The 18,780-nt window shown below is 52.1% G+C and overlaps 1 protein-coding gene across 1 annotated transcript in view; it reads right to left on the bottom strand.

The window, feature by feature from the left end:
- Positions 1-18,780, bottom strand: part of GLIS1 (GLIS family zinc finger 1) — a 231,347-nt gene that overhangs the window by 76,106 nt on the left and 136,461 nt on the right. Inside the window, 3 exon segments of the mRNA XM_041770943.1 lie at positions 3,176-4,055; positions 10,516-10,559; positions 10,561-10,694. Of these exon segments, the coding sequence (XP_041626877.1) occupies positions 3,176-4,055; positions 10,516-10,559; positions 10,561-10,694 (1,058 nt within the window).

Here is an 18,780-nt window from a genome sequence, read left to right as displayed (position 1 = left end):
TCCCGCGCCCACCTGAGCACGGGTGACCCGGGCGGAGGGCAGCAGGCTCCTCGCCGCGCCTAGGGCTGCCTGGTGCGTGAGCGGAGGCTCCGCAGGCTAAATAGAAACCAGCTGCAGGGCCCGGAGTGTTCAGTCGGACGGGGCGGGGAAGGCTTACCTCATGAAAGAGCTGTGCGCACGGCTGCTGGAAAGATAATAAAAGGATTAACTGCTATTTTAGTGGGCCATTTACTCTTCAATCAAAGTGTCTCATCTATTTCCTGTTCTCCAGAGGATCCGAGTCCAAAATTCCTTTGTCTATTACAGCACATGGTAGCAGAAGCCTGTCATGAGAAATTAATAATTTTACAGGGAAGGGAGATTTTATTTATTTGGGTGCCGGCTGGGGCCTGCCCTTCCCCCAGGTCACCTAGTGCGCCAGCGTTGCAGAAAGGAGGTGCACTCCCCTGGCTGGCGAGGAGGGGCCCAGAGGAGGTCTCTGCTGCCTCTCCAGATGATGGCACCCAGCAGGGCTGGGCCCAGGACCCCAGAGAAGGAGGGGTGTGATGGGACAATCTATACAAACAAAGGCATCACGTTTCAGAAAGATGTGGGTTCAGATTTCGCTCTAATGGTTTCTAGTTGTGCAACCTTGGGCAAGTTACTTCTGTTGTTACTATTATGATTATTAGCCTCCATACTGTCGTTATTATCGTTTGCCCCTAACTCGCTGTGTGACCTGGGGTACATTATGCAGTCTGAGCCTCAGTTTCCTCATCTGTAAAATGGGAGTTAAAAGTATCTGCCTGATAGAGTTGTTATGAGGACCACACCGAGTTATTGCTAACAATGGCTCTGGGAGGTCTGGGGGGCTCAGTTGGCTAAGCATCCAACTCTTGGTTTTGGCTCCGGTCATGATCTCAGGGTGATGAGATCAAGCCCTGCGTCCGACTCTGTGCCAAGCATAGAGCCTGCTTAAGATTCTCCCTCTGCCCCTCCCCTCCCCCCAAAAAAGAATGGCTCCCACACATAGTCAACACTGAGAAGCTGTTTGTCAGTAGTATCGCCATAAGCCTGAGCCCCTTAGGAGGCAAAATAAAGTGTTCTCTTGGTAGCAAGCAGAAGGTCAGCTGGACTCCATTGAACCCTTGTTTCCTCATCTATAAAACCTTGGTTTTATAGGACTTTTGGATTAAATGCAACCACAGATGAGTATAGACATTGCTGGAATGTCACCTCCTCCAGGAAGGCCTTCTAGGCCACCCATCCCTGGGCCTATGCAAACTCCATCCAGAACCTGTCCACACCCATCTCCCACCCCTCGCTGACCATGGGTGCCTGCAGACAAAGACCTTGGAAAGTCCAGGTCTGGGACCCCAGAGCCAGGCATGAGCTGGGTAGAAGCCAGTGTTCTGAGGAGACCACTGAATCAAGTGAGATCCTGGCAGGCCTGGGAGAGAAAGAACCATAGAGAGAGATTGCTAGACCACACTGCATAAGCTGGGCCTCTCCAACCTGCTCACTAGGGCTCTGTTCCCCAGGAAACAGGCATGGAAGGCCAGATTATCCCCCAGGTCCCTGCAGTCCAACACAGGCACCACTGACCACACTGAGCCAGGGTGTGGGCCTCCACACCAGGCCCCCATGGACACTGGGAGGACCCCCCACAAGAGAGGAGACATTAAGGTCTCTGCTTCGCAGCTGTGAGCTCCAGAGCCTCAGAGGGAGATGGGCCCCTTCACATTCCTGTGGTCAGCTGGTCACCTCCTTTAGGCAGGGGCATGCCTTTCAGCAAGCCACGTGTCATAACACCTCAGACGAAGAGGGGCATCCCCAGGACTGGCCCAGCCACCAGCTCTTTCCAGCATGCCCTCAACCCCAGGACACACGATGCAGTTGAATTCTCAGCCTGCGCAGTCCAAGCTCTGCCCACAGGCTCCCTTCTCCTGTCCTTTTGCAGAGGCTATGCATTGTCCCTCACTTTTGTCTATAAAGTGACCTCCTCCTCCTCAAGACCCAGCCCCCTGGAGCTGAATAAGCTGGTCCAGTTGCATGCCCAGACCACAGTTCCACTGGCAGAGGGGCCCCACAGGCACCTGGTCCCAGGAGGGTGGAGTTCATGCTGCCGCTCCCCGAAGCTTCCTGCCTCCACTGTGGCCCCTCCAAGTACTGTCCTGGGCTTTGAGCAGAGACAGAGGTGCACCCCTTCCCAAACCAAACACTTCATGAAGTGGGGTCCAGCATCGGTGACTGCATGCCAGTCTGGGAAACCTCAACCTTGCCTATAACACTGGCCTTGTAGACCAGACACACTGCTTCCTCCCCTGCCTCACCAATGCCCCAGTGGCTGGAAAGACGGAGCTGGGCCCTGGAAGACTGGATGGCTCCTCCCGCCCTTCCATTCCCAGTTAGGTGCCTCTCCTGGTAAGGTAGCTGGGCCTTGGAGGTTGGCACGGCAGCTTGGCTGAGGATATCAGGAACAAAGGCTCTGATAGGGAGTTCCACCACCATGACAGCACAAAACAGGAATGACCAGTCAGAAGGTCTGGGGCTCACAGTGTGTGTGTGTGTGAATGTGTGTGTGTGTGTGTGTGTGTGTGTGTGTGTGTGTGTGTTTTCCCGGAAACCTGAGGTTCAACCCCAGCCACAGCACCACCAGTGCTCCCCAGGGCCTTATAGGTTAACCCTGGCCTTACCCTAAAACCTGTCCAAGGGACCCACATCTCTAAAGCTGGATGCCTGTGAGGTTACAGTGCTCCTTGAAGAAAGCCAAGCCTGTGGGCTGCTCCAAGGCTCAAAGAGCCTCCTCTGGAAGGCTGCCTTAGGAAGGCCCCAGCTGGAGGGAAGCATGTGTTCCACAACTCAGATGACTACTGGTGGGTGAGACAATGAACATCTGCATGTAACAGAGGAGGCTGGCCGGACAGGCTCTGACCGCAGAGCGTGTGTCGTCACCACCTGAACAAGTGTGTGTGATCATGTGTATGTGAATGGGGGATGAGACCACTGGTGAGGAGAGGAGCCAAGATTCCCCATGACAGGGGTACTGCCACCACACTGGTCCCTCCGTCCTCGACTGCAGGGGACCATAGCCAGCCCCCAGGGGAGGAGCCCCACAGAGGCCATTCCTAGGACTGAGGTGGGACTGCTCTGCTTGGCCAGGGAGGGGCCCAGCCTGGTGGCCATGGGAACTCACCATGCACTTGTTGGGCTTCTCACCCGAGTGCACTCTCATGTGGATGAGCAGCTTGTAGCGGGCGTTGAAGGGCTTATAGCGGCGTACACAGCCTGCCCAGAAGCAGGTGAAGTCCTCGCCCTTGCGCTGGTCAATGTGGCTCTTCTCGATGTGCCGTACCAGCTCCTCCTGCTGCTCATAGGCCGCGCAGCAGTCCACCCACCGGCATGCTTGCCGGCCAGTGCCCCCCCGGCCAGCCAGGCCCAGCCCCAGGCCTCCAAGGCCTGAGCCGGGCGGCAACTGAGACATGGGGTAGGGGGGTGGCAGGCCTGGCTGGTGAGACCCAAAGAGGTCTGAGAACTCATCCGCAGGCTCCTGCTTCAGGAAGCCCCCCTTCCGGCAGGCTTCAAGCTGCAAACTGCCCTCGTGGCTCTCCGTGGTGGTGGGGCCAGGCCGGGCCCGTTTGGGAGGCCCCCCCAGGTCTCCTGGCAGAGGGGGGCTCCGGAGTCCATTCACACAGGTGACCAGAGCTGTCTGGGAAGAACGGAGGATGGAGGCGACGTCAGAGGCACAGGGGGAAGACGAGGCCGAGGAGGTGGGGGGCAGGCCCAGGAGGCAGCAGCGCTTTAGGCTGCCCTCAGGGAGGTGGGCCTCAGGTTGGGGACCCAAGCCAGAGCTGGGGTCACTGCCCAGAAGGTAGCAGGAAGGTGTGGGGTTAGTGAGGCCTCGGCCCGGCAGGTCCAGGTCCGCGTGCAGGCCAGTGGCTGGCGGGGCCCGGCAGTGAGCAGACAGGGGTGGGCGAGCTTCCGTCATGGCCCGGTAGTCAGGCAGGGACTCCTGCTTGATGTGCTGTGTGGCCGGAAGGCCACCATTCACATACGCGGCCTGAGGTCTGGGCGACCTGGAAGACAGTGAGTAGAGCAGCCATGAGAGGGTGGCAGTCCACCATGGAGAGGCCCCGGTGGCAGAGGGGACGGCAGGGAACCTGGGACTGAGGGATGGGAAGCTCAGAGCAGGGGGGAGGCTGAGGGCTGGAAGCAGAGGGAGAGAGAAGCTGGAGGCTGGAGATCTGGTCAGCAGGGAAGAATATGGGGGAAAAGGGGAGAGAGGAGGAGGACGGCGCTGGGAGAGGTTAGAGGAAGGGAAGAGGTTTGAAGAGGATGCCAGGAAAGAGCCTCGTTTCATTCTTTTACCAAATCCAGCCTGCCTTCCCCCGCCCCAGATGCCATCCTGGCCTGTTGCTGAGGCCTCCCTAGGGTCTGCCCTGACCTTTTCCCCATGACTTCTAGTGAGTTCTGGAGGAAGACAGCTGAGGCTGGCATTTGGAGGGACATCCAGGTCCAGTTTGTTTTAAATTCTGCCTACAGGGACACTGGGTGGCTCAGCGGTTGAGTGTCTGCCTTCGGCTCAGGGTGTGATCCCAGAGTTCCAGCATCGAGTCCCACACTGGGCTCCCTATAGGGAGCCTGCTTCTCCCTCTGCCTATGTCTCTGCCTCTCTGTGTCTCTTGTGAATAAATAAAATTTTTAAAATAAATAAATAAATTCTGCCCACTTGTCCCTTAGATCTTAATTTTTGTAATCTCTCTTAATTTCTAGAAATGTTCATGATGTGATGTTTTGCCCTAAGCAAACACAGTGAGTATTTGTGGGTTACGGGTCTAAAACACATGTCATGGTAATGGGGAGGGAGGTGCATCCCAGAGATGACTGAGGACAAGCCTGGTGGGGTGGTCCCAGAATTTCAAGCCCAGACACTGTGACTACATGAAAGGAACTCTAGGGAGAGGCTGCTGGGCAGGCAGGTGGGAGGGCAGCATGGGGTAGGCTGGAGACCGGGGTTTGAGGCTGTCCTCAGCCACTCCCAGCTGCACAACATGGGGCAAGGCCTCTCTCCTCATCCCAACACTGGAACGATCCTCCTCCTGGGAGTGGTGGTGGTATGATGCGCAAGGCTGGGTGCGGTGGTGTCTTCATCATGTGTGTGGTATACATGTTCCTAGAAAGGGGCCTTCCTGATGCAGGACGAGAAAGTGCAGGCAGAGGCACCAGGGCCTCCAGCCACCAGCAAGGTGATGCTGGACTGAGGGTCAAAGGAGCCCCTTGACTGGCTGGGCAGAACAGGAAGCCTGCTTATGTGCCCAAAGCCTGACCAGGACACCTTATGTGACCTTGGGCCTGTCTGAGCCTCAGTTTCCTCACCTATGAAGCGAGGACTAACCCTCACTTCTTCAGAGACTGGCTGCCAGGATCAAGAGGGATGGAGGATGCCACAAGAACTCTCTGGAAAGGGGATGGCCGCCTTCATACTGCCATATCACTGCCACCGTTCTGGAGCTCTTTGCAGAGGGACTGTGGGGTCATCACCTGTCCCTCATTTCCAAGTGGCCTGCAGCCCCCCTCCCTCCCTCCCTGGCTCCCTGCAGCTGTGGCAGCCCTAGCACTGATACTCAGGAGGGGGTGGGAGTGGGGAAAGGCAGAGCCTAGAGGCCCTCAGAGAACATGAGCTCCAACCCCATGACCGCAGATGGGAAAGGAGTCCAGAGGGCAGAGGGCTTGCCCCAGTCAGGACCAGCAAGTCAGTGACAGGGCTTGGACTAGGAGCCAGGCTCCCCTTCTCCTGGGGGTGTGCCTTTTTCCTGTATAGACCTGAACTCTTCCCCAGATAAAGGCTTGTGGAAAGGTCCCTCCTGTTGCTCAGCCACACTTGACCAATTCTCTGCCTCACCTAACAAAGACTTTTCTTTCCTGCCCAGAGCGTGGTCACTGGGTGAAAGTAGGAACATGGACTCCAAAGTGGACAGCAAATGCACATCCCCCTTCCCCGGCCCTGGGGATGCTGAGCCACCACTGCTGGCAGAAAGCTCTGGGAGCTTAAAGATCTGATATAAAAGTGGTGACTTCGTGAAACTTAAAACAAAAATCAAAAAAAGCATAGCTGTTCCTTGCATGGTTGTCATCCTGAGCCCGACAGTGATGGGCAGCCAGGTAAGCATCTGTTGGGAACAATCCATTTAAAAACAGCAGCAGGCTAAACAACCAGCAGAAGAGAACAGCTACAGCACCCATGACTGAATTACCCAAATACGACAAACGAAACCTCACATGGCAGTAGGTGGGGAGAGGGTGGCTCAGGCTGTGGTGTCTGCTGGCTTCAAAGGCCAGCTGAGGCAGCCCCCTGCTTGCTCTTGCCTTCCCTCTGCCCCAGCAGGCTGGCACGGTTCCTGCCCTGCCTGCCGCTGAGCCCCAGGCCCCCAGGCGCCTCCCATCACGCCTCTGGAAACTGTGAGCAGGAGTCCCTGGACAGAGCAAAGAACTGCTGAGCACCCCGCAGGCCAGGCACCTTCCCAAGGGCCGACCCACGCAGCCTCACCACAGCAGAGCAATGCCTGGTATCTGCTGAATGCATAACCAAATTCTTCAGGGGAGAGCCCACCATCTGTTTTATCCTTGGGAAAACCGAAGCAGCTTGCCCAAGCCCTCAGAGGCAAGCAGCGTAACAGCAGGAATCTGAATCTTGATCTATCTAAATCAGCAGCCCAGGATTTTCCCACAACACCGCGCTGCCAGGGGCCCCATCCTCCCCAGTAACATGATGTACCATGATGACTATTACGTTTCCTGGCAGCCTCAACGTTCTGAGTGTCAAGGACTCCAATGTTCTTCTGTCTGTCATCTTAGGTCCTGGAGGGGAGCTGCTAAACTTGGGGAAACCAGTGTTCCTCCGGCAGAGGCTCAAGGGGACAGGACGCTGACTTTAGATCTCATGGGGTCTGTGCATCCATAGGTTCAGGAGCCGCGGCCTGGGCTAAGGGCCAGAGAGGTCACTCTGCAAGCTTTTCCCTCTGTGCAGGTGATGCTGGGGACACAAGATGGTTCACAAACCAGGTCCCTGCCCTTCAGAGGCTTCCTTTCTCATGGAGGAGACTGAGGACCAGCTCTCATGGGAACACTTAAACTCTGCTGAAGGGTGGGCAGAGTTCTGGCAAACATAAGAGACCAGGGTGGGAGGGGGCCACTGAAGGCTGAGGCATGACGATGTGAAAGTGTGTGGCTCACTGGGCCCAAAGCCAAAAGGCCAGTGTGATGGGTAGGCAGGGAGGGCCCAGATCACAGGGCACCTTCCTGTACACCTGGGGACCTGTGTACTCTGTGTTTCTACCTTCATCTTACAGGTAAGGAAACGAGGCCCAGAAAGGGACAGCATCATGCCCAAGGTCACCCAGAAAGCCAGTGAAAGCTAAGCCTCAAACTGTATGTAATAATACATTCCATGGACCAGAGTGGAGGAGACTCTCCTCCACTCATTTTTAGCACAGAAATGACAGAATCGGGGTATTGCTAAAGTTACTTGAAACTCTCACCACTTGCTGGATGACTTCAGTCTAGTTCTGTGGCCTCTCTGGCCTCAGTTTCCCCACCCTCTGGCAGATGGGAATTGAGTGAGTTAATAACATGAAAAGTGTGTGGCACATAGCAAGCACTCCAGGATGGTCACTTATTAGTGGTGACAATTAAATGAGAGACGTGCAGAATCAGCAGGTATTCATAAAGTGGGAGCAATCTTCTCCAGGAACCTAGGCAGTGGATCAAGGGCCCAGAGATCAGGAGGAGGGGGCAGCAAGGAGAGAAGGGGTCCTCATCCCAAAGCAATCCAGTGGGAAGGAGAAGGAACAAGATCTGACTGGGTATGGGACAGGGGCTGGAGCCCTCTTCTGCTTTAGGAAAATGAGGGAGTGTGATGATGCCCAATCAGTAGCAGAAATGGCAGCAGCTCAGGTTAATGCTGGCATGTGGTTCTAGGTATAGGCTCTTATGCTCTAAGTGATCAAAATGACAAATATAATCTATATGAAAAAAAAAATAGTGCTGCCCTAAACCCAAGAATTTCACTACTAGGTATTTATCCAAAGGATACAAAGATAGTGATTCAAAGGGGCACCTGTACCCCAATATTTATAGAAACTATGTCCACAGTAGCCAAACTATCGAAAGAGCCTAGGTGTCCATTGACAGACGAATGGATAAAGAAAATGTAGTATGTGTGTGTACACACACACACACATACACACACACACACTGGAATATTACTCAGCCATCAAAAAATGCTATCTTGCCATTTGCAATGATGTAGGTGGAACTAGAGGGTATTATGCTAAGTGAAATTAAGTGAGAGAAAGCTAAATACATATAATTTCACTCCTATGTGAAATTTAAGAAACAAAACTGATGAATGTAGGGGAAGGAAAAATAAAATAGGATAAAAGTAGAGAGAGAGGCAAACCGTAAGAGATGCTGAACTCTAGGAAACAAACTGAGGGTCGATGGAGGAGAGTGGGGGATGGGGTAACTGGGTGATGGGCATTAAGGAGGGTATGTAATGTAATGAGCACTGGGTGTTACATGCAACCGAGGAATCACTAAGTTCTACCTCAGAAACTAATACTGCACTATATGTTAACTAAACTGAATTAAAATTAGAATTAAAATTAAAAAAATTAATAAAGCAAAAACCCACTTGCTTTAGCTTTCCTTTTAACACCCTTCTACCCTGAGGTAGAAAGAATTTCCCTAGAAAAACCAGATGCTTTTGCGCCTGCCTTTGGCCCAGGGCGCGATCCTGGAGTCCTGGGATCGAGTCCCGTGTCGGGCTCCCAGCATGGAGCCTGCTTCTCCCTCTGCCTGTGTCTCTGCCTCTCTCTCTCTCTCTCTCTCTCTCTGTGTCTATCATAAATAAATTTTAAAAAAATCTTTAAAAAAAAAAAAAAAGAAAAACCAGATGCTCCTGGGGGAGCCTCAGTGGATAATCAAACAGATATATGCATTAGACTGTCACTGGAAACATACAGTTCTAAGTCTAAAAGACGCTCGCTCCTTGTTATGAATTGTGTACCTCCAAAATCTGTATGTTGAAATCCTAACCCCCAGTGTGATGGTCTTTAGAAATAGGGCCTTTCGGGAGGTAACTGAGATTAAATGTGGTTGTAAGGGTGAGGCCCTAATCCAGTTTGACTGGTGTCCTCATAAGATGAAGAGCATTCCAAAGAGTGGAAAGGTGGTGTGAGGACACCCCAGCCAGGAGGCCATGTGTAAGTCAAGGAGAGGCCAAACTTGGGGGCACCGTGGTCTCAGATGTCCAGCCTCCAGAATGGTAAGAAAATACATGTCTGTTGTTTTAGCAAGCTGGGCTGTGGTGTTTAGTTAAGGCAGGCCACGCAAACTAACATGTAAATCAGAAGTCTCGGGGCGAGGGGGGATCCCTGGGTGGCTCAGCGGTTTAGCACCTGCCTTCAGCCCAGGGCGTGATCCTGGAGACCCGGGCTCGAGTCCCACATTGGGCTGCCTGCATGGAGCCTGCTCTCCCTCTGCCTGTGTCTCTGCCTCTCTCTCTCTCTCTGTGTGTCTCTCATGAATAAATAAATAAAATCTTAAAAAAAAAAGTCTCACTAGTGTCACTGAAGGCCACAGGGATTCTACATTCTCAGAGAAAGTGGCTCTGTGTGGAAAGCATCAGCATCCTGCTGTGTAGTAATCTCTTGCCCAAAGCTCTCACCGGAAAGTAAGCTCTGTTGCAGAGATCTTTGCTTCCTTTGCTAAGGCATGTCCAGCACTCCACAGTGTCCGGCACACAGCAGACACTTAATAAATGACGGATACAAAAATGAATTGTGAACAGGCAACTGGGCGAGTTTTTAGATGTCTGATTTGTGAAGCAGGCCTCAGCAAGCATACCCAGGCAATAAGGTGCAGGCCTGGGGCTGAGCTGGGGGCACAGGGCACAGCCAGGACCCTGGGAGAGCCACAGGAGGCAGATTCCAGCCTAATGCAATCCCACAGAACATGTGTCCACACGTGGACATAGCTGGAAACACGCAGGCATTGAATGCAGGTCACCAGGCAGGGCTCTGTGAGGCAGGCTTCCGAGGGCAGGAGATGGCTCCAGGTGGAGGAACATCTTCCCACTCCATGAATAGTCAGTCCAGGATCTGACACTACAGTGTGTATGAACCCTGAGCTGGGTTTTCTTTTCCTATCCCACCCCTAAACCTTCCATTTCTGAAATTACTGACTCTCTGTGAAAAGCCACCCAGCTACTGCAATGGGGAAACACACCTCAATCAAACCGTCTCTGTGTCTTGTGAGGCACTGCCACATGGCAGGGGAAGAGAGGGGCACTTCAAGGCCTAGACCGGGCAGCCACCATTGTGCTACTGGCCTCTGGCTGGTCCCTGGCCCTCCCATGCCTCAGTTGTCCTGTGTATCCCACTACTGGGCAGACCAGGTAAGGTCCTGAGGCCCTCAGCTGTCGACCTTCAGGAAGCATCAACAGAAGGCAGCTGTGGGTGAGGATGGAGCACCTACCTGCTCGGGTGGGGGAAGTGCAGGAGCCTCTCGCAGGCAGGGGGGCTGGCCCCGGGGTGGTGGCGTGCCCGCAGGGAGAAAAAGGCCCTGGCAGCAGGTGGGGCCAGGGCCCTCTGCAAGGTCCAGGTCCAGCAGGCTCTTCTCTGAGCCTGGGGTGCAGTGGCCGTAGCTCCCATTCACTGTGCAAAGAAAGATAGGGAGAGGAAAGAGCATGAGTGGGGACAGCCACAGCGGGGTGCAGGGAGAGGGCAGTCATTAGGGCACAGTGTGGGCCACGGCCACCCTGAGCCCACACTCGCTAAACCCCTGCTGCACTCAAGGCACCCAGGATCTGTCATTTAATTTCCATGATCACCAGTGGAATCACGAACAAAAGCTTCAATATTCAGATGTAGACACTGGGCTCCTTTGGTGGAATGACTGCTTCACAAGCACGGACCCCTGACGATGCACCAACACTCTGCTAGGGGCAAGACACATCGGTGAAACAGGCTGACATGCTCCTGCCTCTGGGAGCTGACAATCTCTGACCCTCATGTTGGCCACCAAGCATTCCCGGGACAAGGTGCACGACTTGGGCTGGGGCTCCTGCTACTGCTGGGCAGGCCGGTGAACGTCCAGACGTCACATGTCACGGAGCAGGTGCTCACTGCACAGCATCTGCTCGTTATTACCAGAGCTCAATCTACATTATTTCCCAAACTGCATTACACCACAGAAATGCGGCACACCGTTATTCACACCTCTGTATTCTCCACGGTTCTCTGACAGCCTGTCGCATGCCCTGCCTTGCTAGCTGCTGAGTTTTTATGAAGGCTAATTGAGGGAGAAGGTGAATTAAACCCTGAGAAAATCTGTATAAAGTGTAACAAAGCTGTTAGGTATAGTTGTTATAAGCTACTTCCTGGAACTCTCTGAGTCTCAGCTGTCTCTTCTACAGAGTGAAGTGGGTTAATCTGGAAACTATCTTTTCAGGCTTTTTGTCCTGTCACCTGCCAGTGATAACTTTAAGGATGAAAAAACATGGACTTCGGGGCCTTGATGGACTTAGGTGTGAACCCCAATCACCCCCAAGCAAGCCTGTGCCTTAGAAAAATCCCTCCCTGAGGCTGACCCTCAGCTCCCAGGTGTAAATTGGAGACAGCCGCACCAGGTCTCCAGAGATGCCATGAGGTTTTGAGAGCTGAGGTGCAGAGCCCCCGGCATGGTGCTGCGGGCACCTAGCAGGTATGCTCCAGGAATGGAGATCGTTCTTATTGTCAAAGAGCACTTTGGAAAGCATAAAGTAACCTACAGATGTCATAAGGCATTATTAACAGGCCCAAGTATTGTCCAGGGACTGTCTGCTCTGAGCAAGACAAGCCATTAGTTTGAGCCAATCAACAGCTGACACCAGGTTTGGACTCCTCCCTGAGACTGAGGATGAGGGCAACTACAGCAGGAGCACGTTTGCTGAGCAAGATGTGCGGGCACTGGTGGTTCACACCACCGTCTCCTTGGAGCCTCTGCACTGCCCCTCTGAGGGAACTCGCCCTCTCTGGAGAGTGGGGAGAGAGGCTTGAGGAGCTTACAGTACCTGCCTGAGATCACATGGCTTTAAGAATCTAAACGAACTAGGGGTGGTGGAAGGGGAGGAGGGAGGGGGGTGGGGGGGAATGGGTGACGGGCACTGAGGGGGACACTTGACGGGATGAGCACTGGGTGTTATTCTGTATGTTGGTAAATTGAACACCAATAAAAATTAATTTATTAAAAAAAAACTCATGTTAATAAAATCTTAGAAGTTGAAAAAAAAAAATCTGGGCTGGCTCTCGGCTCAGGCCTATCACACGCAAGCCCCAATTCTGAATCGTGCTATAATAAGTGGCCTCTGAGACAAAAACCCAACCCCATCCTCAAGGATCCACCTCACCCAACCCGAAGGCAGCCCCTTCCGCCCAAGAGGCTGGACGCTCAGTGCTAACTTGCCACATGCCCACAGCTCTGACAGGCACCAGGCATCCACCTGTTGAGCACATTAGGGTCTGCAGATGGGAATGCAACACTGCTAGGGTCTCAGGGCAGGGGAAGGGCTCAGATGAGTCTGTATGCCCGGGCACCCTTCACCTTCCCAGGCCAAGCCAGGCTCATTCCTGCTGCAAGGAACACTCACTCCTGCTGGCTCTGGCTGCTGCTGGGCCAGCCCTTCACAAGCTTATTTTTTAATAACTTGGTTGTTTTTTAATTAAAAAGAAATCCCTGGTAACAAATGTGAACGGCCCGAGTTAATGAGAGCAGGCTGCCGCTCGTTTAGCTCCATCTCTGCTTGGCGCTCTTTCCCTGTTCCAAATCGTTTCTGCATGCGATTTTATTGTCCCATTGAGGCAAACCCTGGGCCTGGGCCTCAGAAAACTGTGGATAATTTTATGACCATTAATAGCATTTGGAGCAAAGAGAGTTTAATCATCACACGGGGCTGTTTTGCCAGGGTCTTTCTCCCAGAATCTTTGGGGTCAGGGAGGTGGCTCTGAGCATCCTTCAAAAACCCACCAGACCCAGTGGAGGCCTCTGGGTTACTCAACCCTCCTTCACTTAGGAGGATGTGTAGAGTGAGGAAAGGTGGGCCCCTAGGAAGGTACTGGAGAGCCCAGAATTTATCAAGCCCTTCTGAGGCACCAGGCACATTGATCCTTCTAACTGTCCATCCTTGTGTGGTTGGCTCATTCCAGCCATTTTTCAGGTGAGACAAACTGAGGTTTGGAGATAGGTGCCTCTGACTAGGCTCAGGGGCTACAAGAGGTGAGGCCACAATTCAAACCCAGATCTCTCAGGCTTCAAAGCCTGTCCTGCTGCCTCTCAGGCAACTGATGAACAACTGGTGACCCCCAAACAAGCACTCCCACCTTTGACTCCAATGAAGATCATGTTGGGGAGCCTTTAGAGAAGTCAAAGTACAACCAACCATTACAATGACCCCCCAACCCCAGTCTTTATGACAGCTCTGCCAGATTGGTAGGACCAATCCATCTATAGACAAGCACATGAAGGCTCAAAGAGGTCTAGTGCTTTACCCAAGGTCACACAGGGAGTAAAGGGCAGACCTGAGATGAAAACCCATTACCTCTGTGATAGAAAAAAAAGTTATCACTTTTCAAATAATTGAGGTGCATTGGCTTTTTCTCCACTGGATGTAGTATAAGAGGTCTTCCTACAATAAATCAACAAGCCAGTTCTTGGAGGGAGGAAAGACAGAGCCCCTCAGGTCATAGTTTGACAATGCTTGGGGCTCCAAGACCATTCATGTGTGACTTTCATAGCACCCTGGATAAATCCATCAGCCTCCCTAACTTCAGAGGGATGTGAGCACCAGAGCTGGCAAGCCACTGTCCCAGGTAGTGTGACAATTGCTCCCAAAGCCCATGCCAGACCCTTCCCTGAGTCATCTGCTTTCTCAAAGGTTGGAAATTAAACCAGAGGTTATAACATGTGCCCCAAAGATGCTGCCACCACTAAAAAGATGTGGGCAGTGTCACCACTGCCCACCACAGGCCCAGGTCACGTAGGAGACCTCCCAAGGCCCTCCTGGCCACAGGCATCTTGGTTCTCTGTCCCCCAAAGCATCAAAGGACTCACCCTTGCTCACTCTCCATCTCTGGGGAGTAAGGATGGAGTCTTTCTCTACAGAGGCAGGGGAATGAGAGAGGCACACTGGTCCCCCTGCCCTGAGGCAGGCTGGGTGGGGGGGCCCGGGAAGGGGCTGTACCCAACAGCCATGTCTCCCCACTGTGCCACTGGAGCCAAGAGCAGATCCCGGACCTGGCTTTGATGTAAATGAAGCTTCTTTGGAGAACTGGAGGATGGAGGAGTCCTATGTCAATTTTTACAAGTTAGAAATTCTGGAATGTCAGGGCTGGGACTGACTGCCCATCCATTTCATTAATAGATGAAGAAACTGAGGCTCAGAGAAAGAAAGGACCTGCTTGGTCACACAGCAAATCCCCAGGAAAGCCTGCCTGGCACCCCTGGGACTAGGGTAAGAGTTTGTTTTACTTTTCTCTTGAATTGTTTTCTCATCTGTAAAATGGTGCTAATAGCTACTCACAGGCTGTGAGGACAATCCCATGAGATTATGGACACGATGCCTTTGGCAAGGTGCCCAGCTCACAGCAAACACTCAGAAAGGCATGAGGATGGTAACCATAATGATTTCTTCCCCTATTCATTCTTGTGGGAGGTCAGGCCCTGCATTCTATCCCCAGAAGGTCAGGTCTGGATAACCCTGAGGCCAGACCCAGAAGGACAAGTCCTCAAGGCTCAGGGGTCACCAAATGCAGGACCGGGCAGCCTGAATGAGGTCACAGCCAGCAAATGTGAAGCAAATGACTCCAGTTACACACCAGAGAGTTTTGCAAATTACCGTAATGACTTGGCTATAAAGTGGTACCACATATAAGGTGACTCCCCACAAGAATTTTAATTTATGCTCAAACCTGCCAAGTCTGCATGAGAAGAACAATGATGCATTCAGCATCTCAGGCCCAGATGCCACCTCCTTGCAGTACCAGGAGCAGCCAGCAGCCTGGTCTAGCAAGGCCTGCACAGTGATGATTCCTCATTCACCAATAAGCAGATTTTTAGTGCCCACCAGGTGCCAGGCTGGTGATAAGGTACAACACTTTACAGCCTACAAAACAGCGTGCATCCATCACCTATGAGCTTTACTACAGCCCCCAAGAGCTGGCTGGCCAGTCTCAGAAGGGGCAAGCAATTTGCCCATGCTCATATAGCAAGTGTCAGGCTCAGACCTACACTGAATCCTCTGACTCAGCTATCTGGTCTAGCAGACATTTTTAATCTAGCAAACTTTTTTCTATAACGGGCAAGACATTAAATATTATAGGTTTTGCAGGCTACAGAGACTCTGCCACAACTACTCAAAAGTGAAAAGCAGCCACACACAATATATAAACAGATGAATGGGGCTGTGTTTCAATAAAACCTTATCTAAAAGAACAGCTCAGTGACTCTGGGGTTTTAATTTGCCAAGCCCTGAGCTAGTGCAGCATTCAGATACAGGATTTTACAAATAGAAAGAGATCTAAAATCTAAAATAGAAAGAGATCTAAAATCTAAGATCTAAAATATAAAATTATCATACCTTCCTGCATCTGCAAAATGGGGAGAATTTTGAGGATGGAGTTGATGAGGTGATAACCACTGTTAATACTGAACATAGGGCTGGACTTCAGCCTTCATGGGGGGTCCTCACAGCCTGGGCTCACCCCTCCACCTGGGCATTACCTTGGCACTCCCATGATACTTTGCTGCTATGCTGCACACATCTTTGCCCGTCCAGTGAGAGGCCTGACACCTCCCAAACTCCTCTGGGCCCCCAGAGCTTGGTAGAAGTGAATCTCCTTCCAGAATCTTCTCTGCCATCCCTGAGCTTCCCCACCTCACCTCACAGAAGTCACTGGAACTAGCTGCCCTTCAGGGTGTCCCTCATGCACACCTGGCACATGCTAAATAATTGAAATGTTTTATTTCTAAATCTTCACAACATCACCACAAAATCAAGATTGTAATACTCTATACAACTACATGGATGCTTTTTAAGTGCAGTTAAAACCTTGCCTCCCCTACAGGTCTATAAAATCCTACAGGACAGGGGTTACAGAGCCCTTGAGCTGCTAAATGTCAATGCACCCTGAGACATGATTTTGTCCAATTTAACTACTCATACAGAAAATGGGGACCCAGATGAAGGACAGGCTTGTCCCCTTGGGGATCTTCCCCCTCATTCCTAGCACACGGCTAGACCCCACAGTAGGTGCCTGGAAACACTGGGAAGATGGGTGGCTAGGAGGACCGTCTCCAATTAAGTTTCATGCCCACCATATGGCAGACACTGTGACTTGCTCCTGTGACACACACACGTCGAAGCCCTGGCTCTACCATTAACTTTCTGGATATTTGATCCTCACTGGGCTGCCTCACTCTTCTGAGCCTTGGTTTCTTCTTTTGTAAAACACGGGGAAGACTCCTAGCTGTACAAAATGCAGTGAGGATTAAATGAGTCCATGTATGCAGAGGTGTGGGGTCTGGTACAGTCAGCATCTTAGTAAAGCCCTCTCTGTTTTGCTTTTTCTTTTTTTTTTTTTAAAGATTTTTATTTATTTATTCATGAGAGACGCAGGAAGAGAGAGGCAGAGACATAGGCAGAGGGAGAAGCAGGCTCCCTGAGGGGGAGCCTGATGCAGGATTTGATCCCAGGACCCCGAGATCACCTGAGCCAAAGGCAGATGCTCAACCACTGAGCGTTCTTGACAGGCAGAGGACGCGTAGTCCTAGCTTCTCTGGGGTGTGTTCCCAGGTAGTGAGCGCTAACACCCAAAGAAGACCAACTTGAGGCTAATTCTTGAGTCTGAGCCTGGGTGCTGCAGGCTCCGCCCCCACTCTGGGCCTCAGGTTTTCCCTCTGAGCAGCGGCAGTGCTGGGCCAGGACAGGACGAATGTCAGGGGTCCTACAGAGTGGGAGATAAGGGGCTCCACATCTCAGGCCCCAGAGAGGGAGACTGGCTCTCTCAGGACACGCAGCCGAATAAGAGACTGCATTGTCACCACCCTGCAGGACCCCTTTTGCCTCACTAGGCTGCACTGTCCCCTCTTCCCTCCTCACCAGCCCCAAAGGCCTGGCAAACAGCAGGAGGTGAGGGCTTCTGAAAGAGGAGAAGCAGGAAGGCAGCCAGGTTCTTTCTCATCTCCATGGCCTGGGTGTGATGGGCTAGCCAAGGCCCACTCCCCCAGCTTGGAGCCGCCTTGGGGCATTCACAGCCACCAGGAGGCCTGTAACCTCAGCAGGCTTCTGGAGCTACAGAGCCCAACACTCAAGGCCTCACAGCAGGCTTATGGCCGCCTGTCGTCTCTTATCCCACATCACAAAAACTCTATAAACTCGCCCTTTAAAGCTAAGCTAGATTTACAGGGACTCAGGCTAGTGAAACCTGAACACTGCTAGGCTCTTTCCAAGCCAGAATCACTAACACCATTTTCCAGAGCGAGAGTAATGGACTTGTCCAAGGTCATGCAGCTGGGAGAGGGTGGAGTTGAGATGCGAGCCCCAGCTCTCTTGGGCTTGGAAGGCAGCACTGGCCTGACATCGTTCCACCTCATGAAGGGATTTAGAGTCAGTGCACTGACTGCTTTCCCACTCGGGCTGCCATAACAAAACATCACAGCCTGGCTGCCTTCAACAACACACATTTGTTTTTTCATTGCTTTGGAGTCACGAAGTCTAAGATCAAGATTCCTACTGATTGGGTTTCTGGTGAGAGCGCTCTCCCTGGCTTGTAGATGGTGGTCTTCTCATTATGTCTCCCATATGGCCTTCCCTCAGTGCATGCAGAGAGAGTGAGTAAGAGAGAGAGACAGACAGAGAGAGACAGAGAGGCAGAGAGAGAGAGAGAGAAGAGAGAGGAAAGAGGGAATGCACACAACCTTTTCTTATAAGAATACTAATTGTGCTGTACCAGGGCCCTACCCTTATGACCTCATTGAGCCGTAATGACTTCCTTAGAGATCCCATCTCCAATTACAGTCATACTGGGGGTTAGGGCTTCCATATATGGATTTGGAAGCACAAACATCCAGTCCATAACAGTCAGTATTTGTTCCCTAACAGGGAATATGTTCCCATATTTCCTGTATCTATCTACAGGGCTTGAGAAGGAGGCAGGGAGGAGTATAGATTCTGGGGCCTGACTACAGTGGCATCCTGGTTTTGCCACTGACTAGCTGTGACCTTGTCTAAGTCAAATGGTTTAACATCTTTGGGCCAGTTTATGAAGTGGAAATGGGTTCACATACCCCACGTAAAGTGCCTGTAACAGTATACCTGGTACCCGGGAGATATTATGTGAGTGTTTGCTTTCACTGCTGTTGTTAATACCATTTCCACTCCAAAGGGGGTTGTGGAAGCCTGAACCAGTCAGCATGACCTCTTATCAGCCATAGTGCCATAGTGCCACAGTGACTCAGAGGCAGGTGCATAACACAAGTCAGTTTAATGAGAGTCCCAGAACTTCTGTTTGATGACTGGGGAAAAAGCAGTCTCTCCCCTTCTACATACAAATGAGGAGGCATGATGCCTTGACAGCTAGTGGAAACCATCTTGTCATCCCAAGGGAAGCTGGCTGGAAGACAGTGGCAATAAGCCAAGAGATGCTAAGTCAGAGCATTGTTGGCACCAAGGACCTTTTGTATGAAGAGTGAAGTTTGTATAGTGTT

The sequence above is a fragment of the Vulpes lagopus genome, chromosome 10, assembly GCF_018345385.1.
Source record: "Vulpes lagopus strain Blue_001 chromosome 10, ASM1834538v1, whole genome shotgun sequence".
Classification (NCBI taxonomy): Eukaryota; Metazoa; Chordata; class Mammalia; order Carnivora; family Canidae; genus Vulpes; species Vulpes lagopus.
This window is presented reverse-complemented; position numbering and strand designations above follow the sequence as displayed.